The 17,746-nt window shown below is 43.4% G+C and overlaps 2 protein-coding genes across 3 annotated transcripts; both read left to right on the top strand.

Moving 5' to 3' along the window:
- Positions 1-22: 22 nt before the first annotated feature.
- TPMT (thiopurine S-methyltransferase) lies at positions 23-10,078 on the top strand. Of its 2 annotated transcripts, none has more exons than XM_084213639.1 (9): positions 23-66; positions 505-665; positions 1,440-1,532; positions 2,595-2,727; positions 3,227-3,279; positions 7,168-7,242; positions 7,986-8,071; positions 9,137-9,181; positions 9,944-10,078. In XM_084213639.1, exons 2-9 carry the CDS (start codon positions 526-528, stop codon positions 10,057-10,059), a joined length of 741 nt encoding a protein of 246 aa, XP_084069765.1. In that variant the 5' UTR covers positions 23-66; positions 505-525; the 3' UTR covers positions 10,060-10,078. The 2 variants fall into 2 exon arrangements, with proteins under 2 accessions (XP_084069765.1, XP_084069766.1); XM_084213640.1 differs by lacking the exon at positions 23-66 and adding an exon at positions 97-233.
- A 3,197-nt stretch (positions 10,079-13,275) lies between these two features.
- Positions 13,276-17,390, top strand: NHLRC1 (NHL repeat containing E3 ubiquitin protein ligase 1). Its single transcript, XM_084220971.1, has one exon. The coding sequence runs from the start codon at positions 13,310-13,312 to the stop codon at positions 14,468-14,470; it is 1,161 nt and encodes a 386-aa protein (XP_084077097.1). The 5' UTR covers positions 13,276-13,309; the 3' UTR covers positions 14,471-17,390.
- Positions 17,391-17,746: the final 356 nt, after the last annotated feature.

Raw genomic sequence — 17,746 nt, 5'->3', positions numbered from 1 at the left:
GCGAGAGGGAGGGCGGGGAGGCACCGCCCCGGCCCCGCCGCCCTCACGGGACCCGCGGCCGTGCAGGTACCGCGGCTGCCGCGGCCCGGGTCGGGGGGCCGAGCGGGGCGGCAGCGCTGAGCCGCCACGGGTCATCCCGCGGGTCCTTCGGCCCCAGCAGCCGCTCGCCCCCGCCTTCTGCCCGCGGTTTTCACGGGAGAGAAGCGTCGGCATCTCCCTTCTTCATTACCGGGGTAGGGGGGCTTCTCGATGGGTGCGAAAAGGGACGTCACCGGCGGACCCGCAGTGCTGCTCAGGCCCGTTCAGCCGCCCCGGGAAACGGGGTCTGGCCGAGTCTATCGGGAGCCAAGAGTGTGCTGGTGGCTGTGTCGCTCTCGGTACATTGCGACTGTCACCAAATGGTGATCTCTTGAGATCTACTAAATTTTTGTCTGGTACGAGGAAGTAAGAGCCAGTTCCAAACTATGCATTGAGTGGGGGTAATTCTTCTCTCTTTTTTCACAGCTACGAGCACTCCCTGGAGACATGGACCACTCAGCGGATGCATCCGGGCTCCTGGAAGCCTCTGATATTGGGTCACAGAAAGACAGAGTGGTGGCAGAGGAGGAATGGCTACAAAAATGGGAAATGGGTAACATCGGGTTTCACAAGGAAGAAGGGCATCCGTACGTGACTGCACTTTTCTGCCTAAGCTGTTTTAAGTAATGCCACGAGATGACTGGCTTGGCTCATTCGAGAAACTCTTAATTGAAAATGGAACATTTGCAAGAAGCAAATTATCTTACATAGGCACATTTTTGTTTTTGAAACAAAAATTAATATAGATACTTTTGTGACCTAGATTTGTCAAAGGACAGAGAAAAGAAAGTATTGAAATGAATTTAGAGATTTTACTCTTGAATCAGGTTTTAAACCTTAGAGCTTGAACAGTTTGGCTAGCAAATCTTAAATTTTCTGATGGAGATGCTTTGCACTATTGTTCATGTGAAACTGGGCCTTGAAACTATGTGCAGAGAACATCAGAGCAACTACCATGCTGTAAAAGACAAGGACCTAAGAGAACAAACCTGATTATATAGTCTTTCAAGACCTGTAAAAGTGATTTGCTTGATGCAGAAGTTTCATAATGTGTTTAAAATCTCTGTTATGACTCTCTTAGAGATGGGTTGGTTGGACTGTTTAGTTGCAAAGGCAAACAAAAAATAGAACAAACAGAAATGTGTTGATTTCTGAATTACTTGAAATTGACTTTCTTGCTGTGTAAGTGGAAGGTGAATGCTTTTATTTTATATTTTATTTCTAATGGCATGAAGCAGGTTGAGCTAATAACATATGTGCCATGGTGGATTTTTCATCCTACCTGGCATAGTGTGTAGCACTTGGCTTTTCATGTGCCAGCACAAATATTCACAAAGTAAAATGTGTCTGTTCTTCTGCAGGCTCCTCCAAAAGTATCTGGATGTTCTTTTAAATGGCAGGAGTGGACTGAGGATATTTTTCCCACTTTGTGGTAAAGCAGTAGAGATGAAATGGTAAAACACAGATAATAAGAGCAAAAATCTTACTTGATGTGGGGAGGGAGGGAATTCCCAACCAGTGGAATTGGAATTGGCCAGTGGAAATGTGCCACATTTCCACTGCTAGGAAAGCAGCATCACTGGAAGCTGAAGGGAGGAGGAAACTGGTGGTTTGTATAGTAGCTTAAATTGCATGGGTAAGGTCTGATCTGAAAGTCCTACTGATTGTCCCAAGTTCAGCTTGGGGAATGCTGAACTTAGATGGACAGAGTGACTGCTTTCAGTGCTGCTTTCCATAGCAATGCCAGCTTAAATTACCCACAATGAGGTCAGTTGTGTCAGACATTTTCAAGAGACCATGTGGCATGCCACTCTGGAAATTTAAGTGATTTGGGCTAAATGAAACTTCCTCTTTTTTTTATACTTCATCTTTTACTTTTCCCTTTCTTTTTTTTTTTGGTGGGGGGAGGGGGTTGGTGCAGGGTGGGAGTGTTGTATTTAAAATTAGGGCCTATATAAGCCAGTATTTTTTCTTGGAGGGAGGAAGCACAAACCAAAACCTGCACTGCATCTTCAAGTAATTCAGCTGTCAGGTTTTATCACAGTACCTGCTCCCTAGGCTGACTGTGGGCTCTGACACACGTTGGTGTTTTGCTAAGCTGCAGCAGCGCAGAGTTTACCACACCTCCTTTGCTGCCTGTTCCTGCCAAGCCACAGAGGCAGCTGGGTGGACACTGCCTCAGTCACTGTTCAGGGCACAGCACCTTTCTGAAATGGATGGTTTCTCACTGTGATCCCTTCTGTTTTCATCGAATTAGTAAGAATAAATGAATAATTCATTAATCTAAATAAAGCATGTAAATCCTTGTGAACTGTATGCCGAGTAGTGCTAATTTAAGCTCAGATCATGGAAGGGAGGTGTTAAATATAGTGTGAAACTTCAGAAAGTCAGGATTAGACATATCAGGGCATCCCAAAACTAGGGTTTCCCTAATGAATAAATGATATATGGGAGATACACATTTTGCCTAGCCATGGGGCCAGTGTAAACCTGGGCCTTCTCTCTCCTGTACGCAGGCTGGCGGACATGGGGCACAGCGTTGTTGGTGTGGAAATCAGCGAGCAAGCAGTGAAGGATTTTTTTTCAGAACACAGTCTGCCTTATTGTGAGGAGCCAGTCCCTGAGATTTCAGGAGCAAAAATGTTCCAGGTATGTCAAATGATCTGGTGTGGTTAATCATGCAATGCTGGCATAACTGAGTAAACAAGTAATTCTGCTTTTATGCATCTGTTTTACTGGTAATCATTCACCTCTCCTGAAGAGGTCTAAAAAGAAGCTCTGAGTTGTATTTTTGGACTGAGGAGGTATTCTTCTAAACTTACTACTTTGGCTGCCTTGTAACAGTGAAGCACCTGAATGTAGAAGGAATGTATTTTAAAACTGGAGGCATGCCTTGATAGATTGATAAAAGTTGCATGCCTTGGTAGATTAGAACCTCTCTGGAGGGGATCAGAAGAGTTACCTCAGTAAACTAAAACTAAAAATGTTTCTCAGTGGTCTTCTCCATTGCACATAAATGTATTTTAAAAAATTTCATTTTTAATAGCATATGGGTATATTTTAAGATGTGAAGTATAAATATATACTTACGAGTCCGTATTTAAAGATAGTTAGCTGATAAGGATTGTTTCCTTTGCTTTTATTGTAGAGTACCTCTGGCAACATTTCCCTCTACTGCTGCAGTATTTATGATTTGTCCAGGTAAGAATATTCATAGTGTTTTACAATTCTCAATAATCAAATATGTATTAATACTGTCCAATATTATTATTTTATTTGAATCAGGCAAAGATTTGTCGGGTCCTCTTAAGCAAACTCATATTCATTTCTATGAGAAACTTGAATGGCAATCTCTAACAAAAGTCTAACTCCTTTATTAATAATTAAAGATGACAACTAATTATCTTTAAATGGGCTTCTTATTCCAAGCCATTCCGTGAAAGGTATCAAAAAAACATTTTTGCTTTCACAGTAAACCAAATTATCTTTAACATTACTGATGAATTCTATGAAGCAAAACTTTAGCACAATCCCTTACTCAGAGTAACTTAGTAAAGAGAATATATCCAGAGGTATCTTGCAGTTCTTACTCAGATGTGATTTTTCCCTAGATTATAAGGTTTTGGTGAAGTTTTTTGTGTTTGTTAGCTCTTCTTACAAGCAACTGTCAGGCACAAGAATTTGTCCCATGTCTCTTCAGTAGGAGGTGAGGTCTTAACGTATACTTTGATGGGCTTTCCAGAACTAGTACATACAGGCACAAGAGGTAGTTCAGGACACCAGAACACAGTTTACTATATGATCTCTTTTTTTTCAACCTGCCAAAACACTGGAAAAAAGACTATTCATTACTAGAGTTCAGAGTCTTTCAGATAGTAGACCACGACTGAGACTTCTGCTGCTGCAGCTGACTTGACTAGTGTATATATGTAATTAGTTTTGTAAAGTGTCAAACAGATGGGGTGTGTATGAATGGGACTTTGTAGATACTGCCTGGTTTCTGTCCCTCCAGTGTAGTTACTTGCTCTATTGTAGATCCCTTTAAATCTTTATTGCTGTGAGTTGACAAGTTGCCCAAGGATTGCTTAAGCTTCTCAGAAATTTTTGAAAAATTCAGTCATAAGTTTTGTAGCAAGTAGTGTGGTGAAACTTGTAACTTCTATCACAACATGGTGTAATAATACTTTGAAATAAACAAAAGTAGGTAATTAGAGACAATTTCAGTGCATATAGTTTGTCGTCACAAAATAAATTGGCAGATAGACTTTCTGGATGCAGAATGAACTGTATTCCCAACATCAGTCAGCAGATACCTGTGACTAGAAAAATGCACACACACTTCTAGTTTCTGTGTACAGACAATTTGATTAATTACCCAGTAATTATGGAAATTAAACTTAATTCTCTCTTGCTGAGGCTGGCCTACTAACACGTCCCTTTCATCTCCATTAGCCTAGCATTAATTAGAAGAAAACTCAGATGTGCTCCTGACCTTTGTCGGAATGGGACGTTTCAAAGACTCTTGCTAGTTAAAGATTAACAGGAATTACAGCTTTTTCTGGGAATTCTGGGACATATGTAAAGCAGTTATATTACACAATCACTGTACCTCCTAATACAATTATGGCTGCAAGACTTTAAAAAAAAAATCAAAAATTGCATTTACTGCATTACTACTAAACATATGCAGAGATAGAAATTCACAAGTTTCCTCTTAAATCCACTGGGTTTTCTGCAGATATGTGAATTTCTGATTTCCATGTTAAATTTTGTTAGATGTAGTAGTCCCTAATCCATGCTGAATGCCATACAAACACATAGCAGTGTGTTACAGGGAAAGCGCTTCCTCATACCTTAGTTTCATCCTGACTCTGCATCAGGATGAGAGACAGCTGTGTGCCTTTTTTGACCTTTTCCTCGTGGCTTCATTGTGTTGTGAAGGAAATTGGATGTGCAGAGGGACAAGGAGCACCCAGACACTCAGCAGGTCCTGAGATCTGGGCAGCCAGGAGACCAGGACTGGGGCAAGGCCACAGCATGAGCTTGCCTGTAGCCTGGGATGTCTGTAGGCCTTGATGAAATAGCTTGGGAGTAAAGTACATGAAATGCATATTTGGAGCCACTGCTGCCATTCCAGTTAGACCAGATTAAAGCTGGAAAGAAAAACCAAGTGCAGAAAACCTCAATGGCTTGCCTGAGGTCACCCAGCAGACTCAGCGACGCAGAGAGGAGAACTGCCTCCAAGCTTCAGAAGATCAAGTTTGTCACTTGCCCCACTAAAGTCTCCTCTGTGCACTGCATGTCCATTGCTTGTTTAACTGTCTCTTTAAAAAACTCCTTTCGGTTACAAGGCTGGTTATTTAAATTAGTTGCTTAGACTTGGCGAACTTTAAAAGAAGTCAGCACTTGAAAGTGTTATCATGTCTCATCACAGTAGAGTGGGAAATACAAGATCAGCTTGTTGGTTAGATGCCAGAGACTTAGCAATACCATTGCAATGAAAATAGCAGTGGTGAGAGAGTGGTTCTCATGGTTTAACTCTGGCTAAGGTGGTAGAACTAAGCACCACACAGCTGCTTGCCCACTAGGGAAAGTATGTGGTTTGTTCCAACCCAGCAGAAGCAGGGCTGCAAGTCTCATCTGAATTCTATTATTATCATGAGACGTTGGGGGACAATCAAAAGGGTAAAAGTAAGAAAGAAATGTGTGTGGAGATGAAAAGAGTTTAATAATGAAAAAGAAATTTTAAAAAGTTGTAAGAAAAAAAAGTACACAACACAGAACAACCAAAGAGAGAGGAAAATAAAACCCAAGAAAAACAAGTGGTGCAAATGAAACCACCAACCAAGCAACTGATGCCTAGCCAGCAGCCAAGCAGTGCCCCCATCCACCAACCTCCCACCCAGTTTTATTGCTGAGAGTGGAACCAGATGATCTGGAAGATCCCTTTGCTCAGTTGGGGTCAGCTGTGCTTGCTGTGTCCCCACCCAGTGTCTTGTTCATTCTTGTACTCTCCAGCCTACTCACTGGTGTCAGGGTGTGAGGAGCAAAAAAGGTGTTGGTGCTGTATTGGTGCTGTGTAAGTGCTGCTCTGCAGTAACTAACTCATCAGTGTGTAATCAACATGATTTCAAGCCCAAGTCCACCAACACAGCCCATGCATACCACTATGGAGAAAGGTAACTCTACCCTAGCCAAAACCTGTACACAAATGAAGACAGAGGTGATGCAATTGGACTCTGACACCTGCCCTGTAGGCAGCAGGGTATTGCACAATTCCATGCCACATTTTTCTAAGTAAACTTATTCAAACTTTCTTTAAAATTACGCAATTTACTTAATTACTACTTTACTGTCTAACCTCCTATTTTAATAATTACCAAAACCAAGGCTCTTTCTTATCCCAGATATTCTTTTATGTTGCTCTGGCTGCTCTTACCATCCATTAATAAAGGTATTCTTGATAGTCTTGCCCACTTGCAGGCTTTGGGTGGCCACTGAAGCCATCTGCCAGCATATCCAGGAACAAAACTAGTGTCTGCAGCGGAGTTGCACTAAGGCAAGCAGCAGTGTAACTTAGCTTTTCTAGCATTAAACAAATTGCAAACTGAAGCTGTCCTGGGCACGTAGCTGGGGATTTAGGTGTCTGAAATTACTGACTGTGCTGAGTCAATGATAGTAAAGCAACAAGGCAGCTTCCTTAGCCTGCATATGAAATCATGCATGGTCAAGAACTGTTGATGTGCTGAGTGCATGTTAGACAGAAGAACGTGGTTACTGAACACCCTGACTTGAAGCCCAGATGTGTTAAAACTACATTCCTTCCTCCCTGCCATGTCTCATCAGTCCCTAAGGATGGGGAAGCACTGACCAATTCCCACACCTCTTTGCTATCGCAGCAGGACAAAGAACCAGGAGGGTTTCTTGAGTTCCAGATCCTGTTGGCTTGGATTATAAAAATGCTGCACCGTAACAGAAAGGTGGTGGGGAATCACTAGCTTCAGAATCCTTGTGACCTCACAAAACTGTCTGAAAGAAGATGAAGTCTCCTTTTTACTATTTTTAAGCCTTTTCCTTATCTCCTTATAGCTCGATAGTTGGCAAGTTTGATGGGGTTTGGGACAGAGGAGCTCTTGTAGCTGTGAATCCATGTGACAGACAACAGTGAGTAAATTTCATTGTTACTGCCTTTTCTCTGATGTATCAGTGACAAGTTTTTGATCCTGTGACTTGTTAGTGAGTAATTTTTCATTTAAAGAATAAACCTACACAAGCTCTTCTCTACCACAAGCATCTGCTGCAGTTGCAGAGTGCTGTATTCTTCCTTCAGGAAGCCACCCTGCCTCTTGGTGGGAAAGTATGTGGTTTGTTCCAACCCAGCAGAAGCAGGGCTGCAAGTCTCATCTGAATTCTATTATTTCCTTTTCACCACGTCTATTTCTTCTGTCTTTGTTCTTCTGTCTCCTGTTCTTTGTTTTCTCCTCACTCTCCTTGATTACAAATTTTTGTTCTTGCCTATAGCCAGCCCAAATTTAGTTTGAATCTGCTCCCAGGATTTTTAATTACATACAGAATCTTCAGAATTCACTATAATTTTAAAAGATAAGGACTGTACTGTGTACTGTATTCTAGACTGTGGCAGATGAATACTTTATTTGTCTATTAATCTTGAGTTGAATGTGCAAAAAAAGAGAAATGTTTTTTTATGAGGAATAAATGCAACATTTATGTTATGTTTTTCATGTGTAGCATGAATTTTATGCTCCTGAAATTTAAACTAAATTTTGGTTAGTCTGTGTGCAGTTCAGTTCAAATTGTGTCTGCATAGAAATGCATTTTGTTGAATATTTTGAATGCTATGCTTGAATGCTTTACAAAAATAATAAAGTATAATTCTTTCCTTTTAGCTATGCCAGTTTGATGATCAGCCTAGTAGAGAAAAATTCTTCTTATCTCCTTGTTACAGTTTCATATGATCCAAACAAACACAAAGGTGAGAACTTTGTACCGTTCATGTGATTTTGCTCTAATACAAATTGTATAAAGATGTATTAGATGTAGATGTATTAAATTGTAGATGCATTAGTATCTTCCCCAAGATTTTTATCTGCATAGCTTTGTTAGCTGGTTAGATTTTTATCTGCATAGCTTTGTTAGCTGGTTAGATTTTTATCTGCATAGCTTTGTTAGCTGGTGACCCCAGTATGACTGTGTATAACTGTGTGTTAAAAAGTTTAGATATTGACCAAGCTTGGGACTAAATTTTTCTCTAGCATTCAGACATGCTAAAAGTAAGTTGAGGACAGTCATGGTATATTAATAAGGAAATGAAACTGTAAGTTTGGCTGCTACAATGAAGCTGGAAGTCAGAGCACTTAAAAACATCCTGTCTGGTCTCGGGAGCTTGAAACACTCCCAAGAACATCAGCTTCATGTTGTTTATCCAGTATTTGCAACCCAATGTGTTGCCCGTCTTGCGCCTCTCTCTCAGCCACTACCATGCTCTTAATGTACTTGGAAGAGGTGAAATTCTGTAAAATAAGGTACTTTTCCTTTTATAGTTTTTGTATTATGTATTGAAATGGGAGATTTTTTAGTTGATATTAACTCACAAAAGAAAGAGATCGTTTTCTGCTTTTGGGCCCTTTAGCATAATTTCCCCTCCCAAAAAATAGGTCATGCTATCACAAGCAAAAACAGTTTAATTCATTGCTTTCCCTCTGACAGTGTTCAGCTCTTAGCCTTAGTCATGCCACTGTAGTATAAAGAGATTGTAGACTGGATTCACACAGCACACTGAGAGTGGTCATATCCACGTCACATTCATGATTCCCTGCTGCAGCTGCTGATGAAGCAGCAGCAACACCTGAAGCTGTCTGGCCTGCCAAGGTGCCAGGAGTTCCTAGACATGTTTTCTGGTTCCTGCAGATGGTGCTACACCTTGGGGCCCCATTACAGGCCAGGTGCTGTGAGTGGAGGTGTTGGCTCTCCTACTGCAGTGTAAATTTTGTCTTCTTCCTATGTCTCCTCTCTGATTAGCTTCACCCTTTTCTTTCAGGCCCACCATTTTATGTTCCTGAATCTGAAATTAAAAGTTTGTTTGGTGAGTAAAATTTCACTTAACCCTTCGGAATTTTTTCAAAAACACGTAAAGATGTTTATATGCCTTTACCTTGCCCTGTGATGAGTGATACAGTCATTTGCTTCTTATCTAAAGGCTAGAGTCATGGAAAAATACTGGGAAAATTAAATACCATTTAGGTGCAGGGATTTTGCTGGAATGGAAAATTCTCAGTTCTTCAAAAGATATGAAGAAAACCCAAGAGACAAACAGTTTCTTGTCTCCCTTTGGTACCTTTCTTATTCTCCCAGGATTCATACTTGTCATTAATACTGTAGCTGCAGTCTTAGAGTTCTGTTTGACCATTTTGTCTTTGCCTGCACCTCATCAACCAGTTGCCCTGGTTTTAATACAAGTCCTACATGTGCTACAGTTTCTACTGTACTTTTGTGACAAAGAAGGAAAGTAACATGGCACTCAAAGAAAATGCTAAAAATGTACAACTCAAATCCATCAAAATAATGAAATTTGGAGCTATGTCAGGAATTTAATTTTAGGAGTTCCTCCTGGTATGCTGTAATATCTCAGTTTTAAATTTACAACTTTCTGAGACTCTGGCAGTGTTTGTGTGCAGTGAGTCATTGGCATAGACAATTGCATCCCAGTGCAAAAGAGAGCAATTAAATTCCCCCAAGTGCACTGTGTTAGGCACTGTAGGGAAATCTGTGGATAAGATTTTTTTTCTGGAAAATTTACATTTTTCATGGACTAATTATTGATTTGTTTTCCTTATCTCCTTTTCAGGCAATAGCTGTGAAATTAGGTGTCTTGAAAAAGTTGATGACTTCTCAGAGAGGCACAGACAGTGGGGACTAGATTATTTTCTGGAGGTGCTATATTTACTAAAGTTTGTAGCTTGATTAAAATTTATAAAAATAACTTGCCTCCCACCTTGCTTTTTCTTATATCTCACATTTTAAAATGGGGCAATCTTAAAGTAGGGGTTTTATCCATTTTTACTATCTTGAGTTGTGAACAGCTTTTCTTAAACTCCATGCACAAACAGCCATTACCAAAGCATACCTTTTCCTTCCATATCAGTTCAGATCATGGGAGCTGTGAGAAAGAAATGTTCCTGTTCCTTTTCAGCCATTGCTGGTCGACTCTGTCTGCCTGGCATTCTGCATTTTGCATTCTGAGGAGGCAACTTGGCCTTGTTAGCCAGCAGCTCTGGGGGTGTGGCAGCTGCTGTTCAAACACTGTTTTATGGGGCACTGGCCGTGCACCAGGCTGGGCAGAGAGGTGGGAGGCTGCTGCAAGTTGGTTCCCTCCATCCCTGTGAATGTAAAGTGAAGAGCTGGCAGTGAGCAGGCAAGGCAAGGCTGCCAAGAGGAAATTACCATCCAGCAAGCAAGGCTGGAGGGAAGTAGACAGGGAGGAATGGGTGGGAAATGTCCTGGCAGTTGCACACAAGTGTGCTGCTCCCTCATTTGAAAGTGCAACTATGGGCAAGCAAACTAATATGACTTGGGTAAGATGGCTCAAAGAGTGCTGAGAGAGCAGTCAATGTTACTGCTAAACCATTCTCCATCATATCTGAAAGGTCATGGAGTATGGGAGGGGTGCCTGAGGACCCCCTCTTTTCCTTTTTTGGAGGAAAACCAATGTCGCTCCAGTCTTGAAAAAGTGCAAGAAGGAGGACCTAGGAAACTATAGGCCAGTCAATCTCACCGTCATCTTTGGAACAACCCATCCTGGATGTCATCTCTAAGCAAGTGGAGGAAAAGAAGGTTATAAGGAATAGACAACATGGATTCACCAAGGGAAATGGGCTGGGTTAGTGGACGGTGAGGTAGATTGAGTGACAGAGCTCGGTGTTGTGATCAGGCTAGTTGGAGGGCTTTAGCAAGCAGTGTTCCCAGGAGTCAGTACTGGGTCCAGTCTTGTTCAACTTAATAATCAGTGACCTGAATGAGGGACAGAGTGTACCTGCAGTAAGTTTGATCGTGATATAAAACTAGGGGGAGTGGCTGACACACCATAGTGCTCTACAGCCATGCTGCAACACCTGGACAGGCACAGGAGCTGGGCAGAGAGGAACCTAGTGAAGTTCAGAGAAGGCAAGTGCAGGGTCCTGCCCCTGGGGAAGAAAAACCCAGGCACCAGCACAGGCTGGGGGCTGACCTGCTGGAAGCAGCTCTGCAGAGAAGGACCTGGGAGTCCTGGTGGTCAACAAGTTAGCCAGCAGTGTGCCCTTGTGGCCAAAAAGGCCAGTGATATCCTCGAGTGTGGTCAACAGGTTGAGGGAGGTGATCCTGCCCTTCTACTCAGCCCTGGTGATGCCGCATCTGGAGTGCTGTGTCCAGTTCTGGGCTCCTCTGTACAAGAGAGACCTCAACATTGAGCAGATCCATCAGGGACCATAAAGATGGCTGGGGGACTGGAGCATCTTGCTTATGAGAAAAGGCTGAGAGAGCCATTGTTTATCCTGGAGAGGAGGCAACTGAGAAGGGACCATCAATACTTACAAATATCTTTAAGGGCAGTTGACAAGAGGATGGGACAAGACTTTTCAGTGGTGCCCAGGGGTGGGAAAAGGGTCAAAAGGCACCAACTGAAACACAGGAAGTTCCATCTGAATTTGAGAAAATTTTCTCTACTTTGAGGTTGATAGAGCACAGCGACTTCTCCCCTTTGAAGCTTATTTTGAAATGAAAGGTATGATTGCAATGTAATGTATCATAATTCATCAAGAATAGAAGGCAAGTAAAAGCCATGGGGCTTTTTAGAGTGCCATAGTCCTAGAGCTGCAAATGGGTCTGCTGGTTTTAGCACAGCAGACTCCACACCCACAGCTCATTGGAACACTCAGTATTGCTCACAGATACTCGTGTTTCAAGGCTGGGTTGACAGAGAGAAGAATGGATGTAGTCAGTGGGCCAGTACAAGCTGGGAGCTGCTGGTTTTGTTTGTTTTCACTCCTGGCCAGTACTGCAGCTACCAGGTTTAAGCATCTCCTTCCTTTGAAGTTTTTTCCGGATGCAACATGAGAGCTCCCAAGGTTTATCTCAGACATTAAGATATGTGATAGCTGCAAAAGGCCAGGCGCTTGGCACGAGGCTGCCACATGCCCTGTGGTGTCCTGCACAGGACTCCCAGGCATGCGACAGCCTGGCAAGAGCACCGCCACATGCCAAGACAGCCATTTTAGCATGTGTAAGATCTGTGTGTACCCTGTAACTCCTCTAAGAATTCCCTGTAAATACACCTAGCAGAAGGAGCACATGCTGTCCATGCACCTTACAGAAATGTGTGCACGTGCCTGTCTGAGAAATGTGTCTACTAGTGATCAATGTAAATATTTTCTAAATTTTGCCAGAAATTAAACAGTGGGAAATTCCAATGAAACCAAGCTGTTCACAGGGATTCCTATAAAGACAGGTTGAGAGAGTTGGGATTGTTCAGCCTGGAGAAGGCTCTGAGGAGACCTTAGAGCAGCCTTCCAGTACCTAAAGGGCCTGCAGAAGAACTGGAGAGAGACTTTTTACAAGGGCATGTAGTGACAGGACAAGGGGAAAGCTGACAGAGAGTATGTTTAGGTAATATATTAAGAAGAAATTCCTTAGTGCAAGGGTGATGAGACTGGAATATGTTGCCCAGAGAAGCTGTGGATGCCCCATCTCTGGAAGTGTTCAAGGGTTGGATGGGGCTTTGAGCAACCTGATCTATCCTGGTCATCCGTGCCCATGGGAGGGGGATTCGAACTAGATAATCATCAAGGTCCCTTCTAATCAAAACCATCCAGTGATTCCACGATTCTGTAAAATTGTGGCTTAATTCCATACTCTGGTAGGGGCATAAAGAGAGCTAGTAGCGGTAGGGTAATTTGCTAGCTGGATGTCTCTAAGAATCCGGTGGGTATGTGAATATTCTGGGGGGTAGTTGAATATTCTGGTGGATGTTTGGATGTCCTGGTGGCTATATGAACACTGGCGGATGCGCGGGTGCCGCGGTGGTACCGGGACACTCCGCGGGACGCTCCGGACCCTGCTCCGCCCCCGCTGGCCCGCAGGGGGCGCGCGGCAGCCTCGGCCGCGCTCAGCGCCCGCCCCGCTGGGCCCGGGGATCCGGGGCCGCCGCGGGGGCTCCGATCCCTCTCCTCAGGCGGGGATGGCGGCGGAGGACGAGGCGGAGCTGAGCCTGCTGGAGTGCCGGGTGTGCTTCGAGCCTTACGGCCCCGACGGGCAGCGGCGGCCGCTCAACCTGCCCTGCGGGCACGTCCTCTGCCGGGGCTGCGTGGGGGCCCTGGCCGGCGCCGAGCGCCAGAGGCTGGAGTGTCCCTTCTGCCGGCGGCTCTGGGGGCCCGCCGAGACCAGCGACTGCCGCCCGCTGCTGCAGCTGCTGGAGCTCCTGGGCCCCGCCGGCGGCGGCCTCGCCTCGGCCCTGGGCAGGAGCGGCGGAGGGGCGGCGGCGGCGGCCCCCGCGGGGCTCGGGCTGCGGCTGTGCCTGGGGGGCTGGGGGTCGCTGGTGAACCCCACCGGGGTGGCGGCCTGCCCCGGGTCGGGCCGTCTGGCAGTGGCGCACGACGGCAAGAAGAGGATCCACGTCTTCGGGCCGAGCGGGTTCTGCCTGCGGCGGTTCGGGGAGCGGGGAGACGCGAACAACGACATCAAGTATCCGCTCGATGTGACGGTCACGTCGGACGGACACGTGGTGGTCACCGACGGCGGGGACTGCTCCGTGAAGGCCTTCGATTCTGAGGGAAGGGGGGTCCTGGCCGTCCGGGAAGGCTTCTCTTTACCGTGGGGCTTGGATGCCACCCCCAAGAGCGAAGTAATACTGACCGACTCGGAGGCAGGCGCGCTCTACCGCTTGGCGGCCGACTTCCGAAGGGGGGAATTAAAGAAGTGTCAGATGATCCGGTCCCGGCTTGTCAGCCCCAGAGCGGTTGCTGTCTGCCGGAGCTCGGGTGCTGTCGTGGTAGTAGAGCACCTGAAAGCTCGAGGACCGAACAAGGGCAGCACCCGAGTGACGATATTCAGTGCGGAGATGGATCTCATCGGCCAGATGGACAGCTTCGGTCTGAACCTCGTTTTCCCCTCCAGAATATATGCTACGGCTGTGGCCTTTGACAAAGAAGGTCGTGTTATAGTAACGGATGTTTGTAGCCAGGCTGTCATATGCTTAGGGAAACCTGAGGAATTTCCCAGCTTTAATCCTCTAATCAGCCACGGGCTTTCTTATCCTGTCGGGCTGACTTACACGGCAAACAATTCCCTCGTCGTTTTAGACAGCGGTGATCACTCAGTGAAAGTATATAGCTATACCTGAGTGGGCTTAGATGCTTCCTGCTGCAGGCTCAAGCTGCTTCTGGCCATAAAGCATGCGGAGTTCTGGAGTTTGTGGGAGTGGAGGGAGGAGGCGGTTGTGGGGCTTTGTGTGAAATCACCCTCTGACCAACACGCCGTGCTTCCTGCAGAACTTGTATCACGTCTCTTGCCTACCTGTGGGAGAGAACCTGGCTGTTGCTGCCTGTAGCCAACAACAAATCAACCAAACAAATCACTTAGCATTTTAAAACTATTCCATGCCTTGACAACCGAGTGGTTTTGGTTCTTTTTGACACGTAATCAAAGACCAGCACGTGTGAAAGTAATGCATCATTTATTTTAATTTCCCAGCACATAGTTACCACTATGCTTAATTAAGTATAGATACACTCCTGACAGAACTGTTTCCAGGAATTGTGCACAAGGAAGGAGATTGCCTTGACAGAATGATAGGAGAATTGGAAGCCTCCATTCAAGGTTGCATAAATCCAGATAAAATCATTGTGATGGAGGAGCTACCACTGATGAGTGAGTTATGAGAAGCAAAATCATGTTCAAAGTCTATTTTTTCCAGGAAAATGCATTTCTGGGGGCACTCTTTTCTCTGCTAGCTTCTTCCCACCTTTATTAAGGTTGTACTGAAGCACTTTGTCTTCCTCTAAAATGCCCAAGTCTGTGTCTTTACCTGGACATAATCTGGTGTGGGGTTACACAGCGTGGGCTGCTTTGCCTAAAAGCCTCTTGAAATATTCTCGTTTAGACCACAAGTACTCCTGCATATGTAAGTTTGAGTTGGCTCTGCTGCTAACATGGCTACATGTAGGAGGTTTTCAGCACTAGCTGCCCCTGTTTTGTCATTAATATGGTGCTTTTGCACTCCCAAACCCCATGATTCAACTGCAGATTGAAATGTGAGTGGTAAGCCTCATTTTTTTTTGTAGCTTCCAAATGAGATTTTGTTGATTGTGAACACACAGGAGATTTAGATCAGTTTTTATTCTCTTGTTTTACTCACAGTGATATTATATTCTCATTTATATTCTCACCATTTTACCGTGGACACAAGTTCTTTTGCTTTATTGCATAGTGGAAATTAGGGTATATAGGACTTATTTTGAGAAGGATTTAATACCCCCACTAGAAGTCACTGCTGCATTTTTAGGCATTTATGTGCTGCTAAAATGATTACTTAGATGGTTCAGCATTAAAATGAAGTTAGATATAAATGTAAATGCTATCTGAGGTAGAGATGAGTAGATTAAAATGGCATAAAACTTTTGGGGTAATTTCTTTTTTTTAGTAATTTAAATCATTAATATTAACTAATGTAATTTGAAATTCACAGGCAATCTATCAGTAAATTTTTTATCTGGCTTTTGGTCTGACTTCAAGGCATTTAATAACTGCATGTGTTACAGCACCAGTGATTTACCAAATACTTGCATTAAATTGGAGCAGTTTAGCCCTCCAATTCAGCCAATGTGTTAATCTGTCTCATGTCAACATTTATATAAACAAAACAAATCTATTAATTGCAGCTATTTGTAAAGGTTAATTGAACAGTGACCTGCCAACAAAGTGTGATTTGCTTACTTCTATATTTAAATAATTTAGTGATAATTCCTCATGTTTTTTCATCACATGTTTCCTTGTTACAACACCATTTCTGTATTGCAGTTGCCCTGTAGATGGTTTTTTTCTTCTGTTTGGTGATATCCTGCAGAAGTTGCTGTAGGGCATTTTTTCCTATTGAAAATTATAGGGATGTGCACAGTTGGTATTTTTCAGCCTTCTCTACTGCATGGCCAGACAGTTCCTTTGGAAGAACCAGAAATCCTCCTTGGCTGTTCTGCAGTATGAACTTTATGGCCCTGAGCAGGAGCCCAGCTGGGAGGTCAGGAAGGAAATTTACTCAAAGAAGGAGACCCCTGGATTATATATTCCTTTCTAGATGCCAAGGAGACTCCTGCCTTTGATAGAACCAATTAGATAACACTTCCTTTGGGGGACTGCTGTGTGTCAGAATGCATGCAATGCCATCAATGCTGTATTCATACATAATTAATACTTTGTCACAGTAACACTTCCTCTGAACCATGGGCTGTGAGCTTTCATCTCCTCAAACCTTTGTGTGTACCAGGAGCTTGGTTTTGCTACTAAATTAATGGATGAGAAAATTTCCTAGGACCTACTGCCATGTAGGCAACTTTCCAGCAGCTAAAATGCTGATCTTTAAACATATTGTTTTAAAATCTACAAAAACTCCCATTGTTGCCCATTCTGTTCCTGACTCCTTTGGTAACTAGAAATCACTTGATTTTTGGGTTTGTAAGCAAAATAAACTTTGGGGCTTTATTCTACCTAATAGATTTTTTTTTCTTTGTGCCATCTCCTGTAGTCTCTGCTTTACCTACCTACTGAAAGCAAATTTCTGTGAACAATGCAACTGTTTTCTTTTTACTCTACAGCTTAGTGTTATACAACACTGCATTGGAGGAACCATTACATTCTGCCTTAATTAATTTGATGCAGGTGCCTTAATTGAGAAGCCATAATGAACTGTATAAAACCAAATATTAAAAATTTTGAGTTCTTTGGTGCTTAAGGGAAAATGCAGCAGTAAAGCTGAAATCTTTCTTTTGACACAAAATCTTGTGTTTTGAGAGAGGGATGGCAAATATTGAAGGGTCCATGGTTGAATTGATTCCTTAGATTTGGGGTCTGATTGGCCGTGCTTGGAATGGGGATAGCTAGATGTGTGCTTACCTTTGGAAAAGAGTGGTGGCCATTCCATTTAGAAAGGAACATAGGATTGTGTCTAGATGCTTCAGTGACAATTAATGTTGAGTTTATTTTTTAAAAATCCATCACCTTTGCATAACTTTCTAGACCTCATGCTCTAGCCATTGGATTAAATCCAAATAAATATAATGGACAGTCTTCCTTTAGTGCCATGTCTTCAGCCCCTAGTAGAGATTTTTATGTCTGTTATACACACACGCACACACTGCAATTCCTATTTGGTTTATTTTTAAGCACTGATCTCAGGTGGCGTATAAATATATCAGGGTATGTTTACAGTGTTAAGAAATTAAAGGAGTCAGAGGAGTTATAGAAATGAATATTGAGATGATGTTCTGTAACAAATACATTTTTTGTTTTGCTTGTGAAGAAAATAATTTTAGGTAAAGAATGTATTTTTTACAGATTGATGAATAAGGGAGAAAGAGTGAAAAAATAGTAAAATTTATTTCATTTTGGCCATTGTCCATTTGAG

The sequence above is a fragment of the Fringilla coelebs genome, assembly GCF_963513975.1.
Source record: "Fringilla coelebs genome assembly, chromosome: 1".
NCBI classification, from domain to species: Eukaryota; Metazoa; Chordata; class Aves; order Passeriformes; family Fringillidae; genus Fringilla; species Fringilla coelebs.
The sequence above is the reverse complement of the archived record's forward strand: the minus strand, read 5'-3'. Positions and strand labels throughout refer to the sequence as shown.

Coding starts and splice junctions, on each gene's coding strand:
- NHLRC1 (XM_084220971.1), top strand. CDS start 13,310: ATGGCGGCGGAGGACGAGGCGGAGCTGAGCCTGCTGGAGTGCCGGGTG.
- TPMT (XM_084213639.1), top strand. CDS start 526: ATGGACCACTCAGCGGATGCATCCGGGCTCCTGGAAGCCTCTGATATT. Junction 666..1,439: donor CACAAGGAAGAAGGGCATCC/GTACGTGACTGC, acceptor GTTCTTCTGCAG/GCTCCTCCAAAAGTATCTGG. Junction 9,182..9,943: donor TGAAATTAAAAGTTTGTTTG/GTGAGTAAAATT, acceptor TCTCCTTTTCAG/GCAATAGCTGTGAAATTAGG.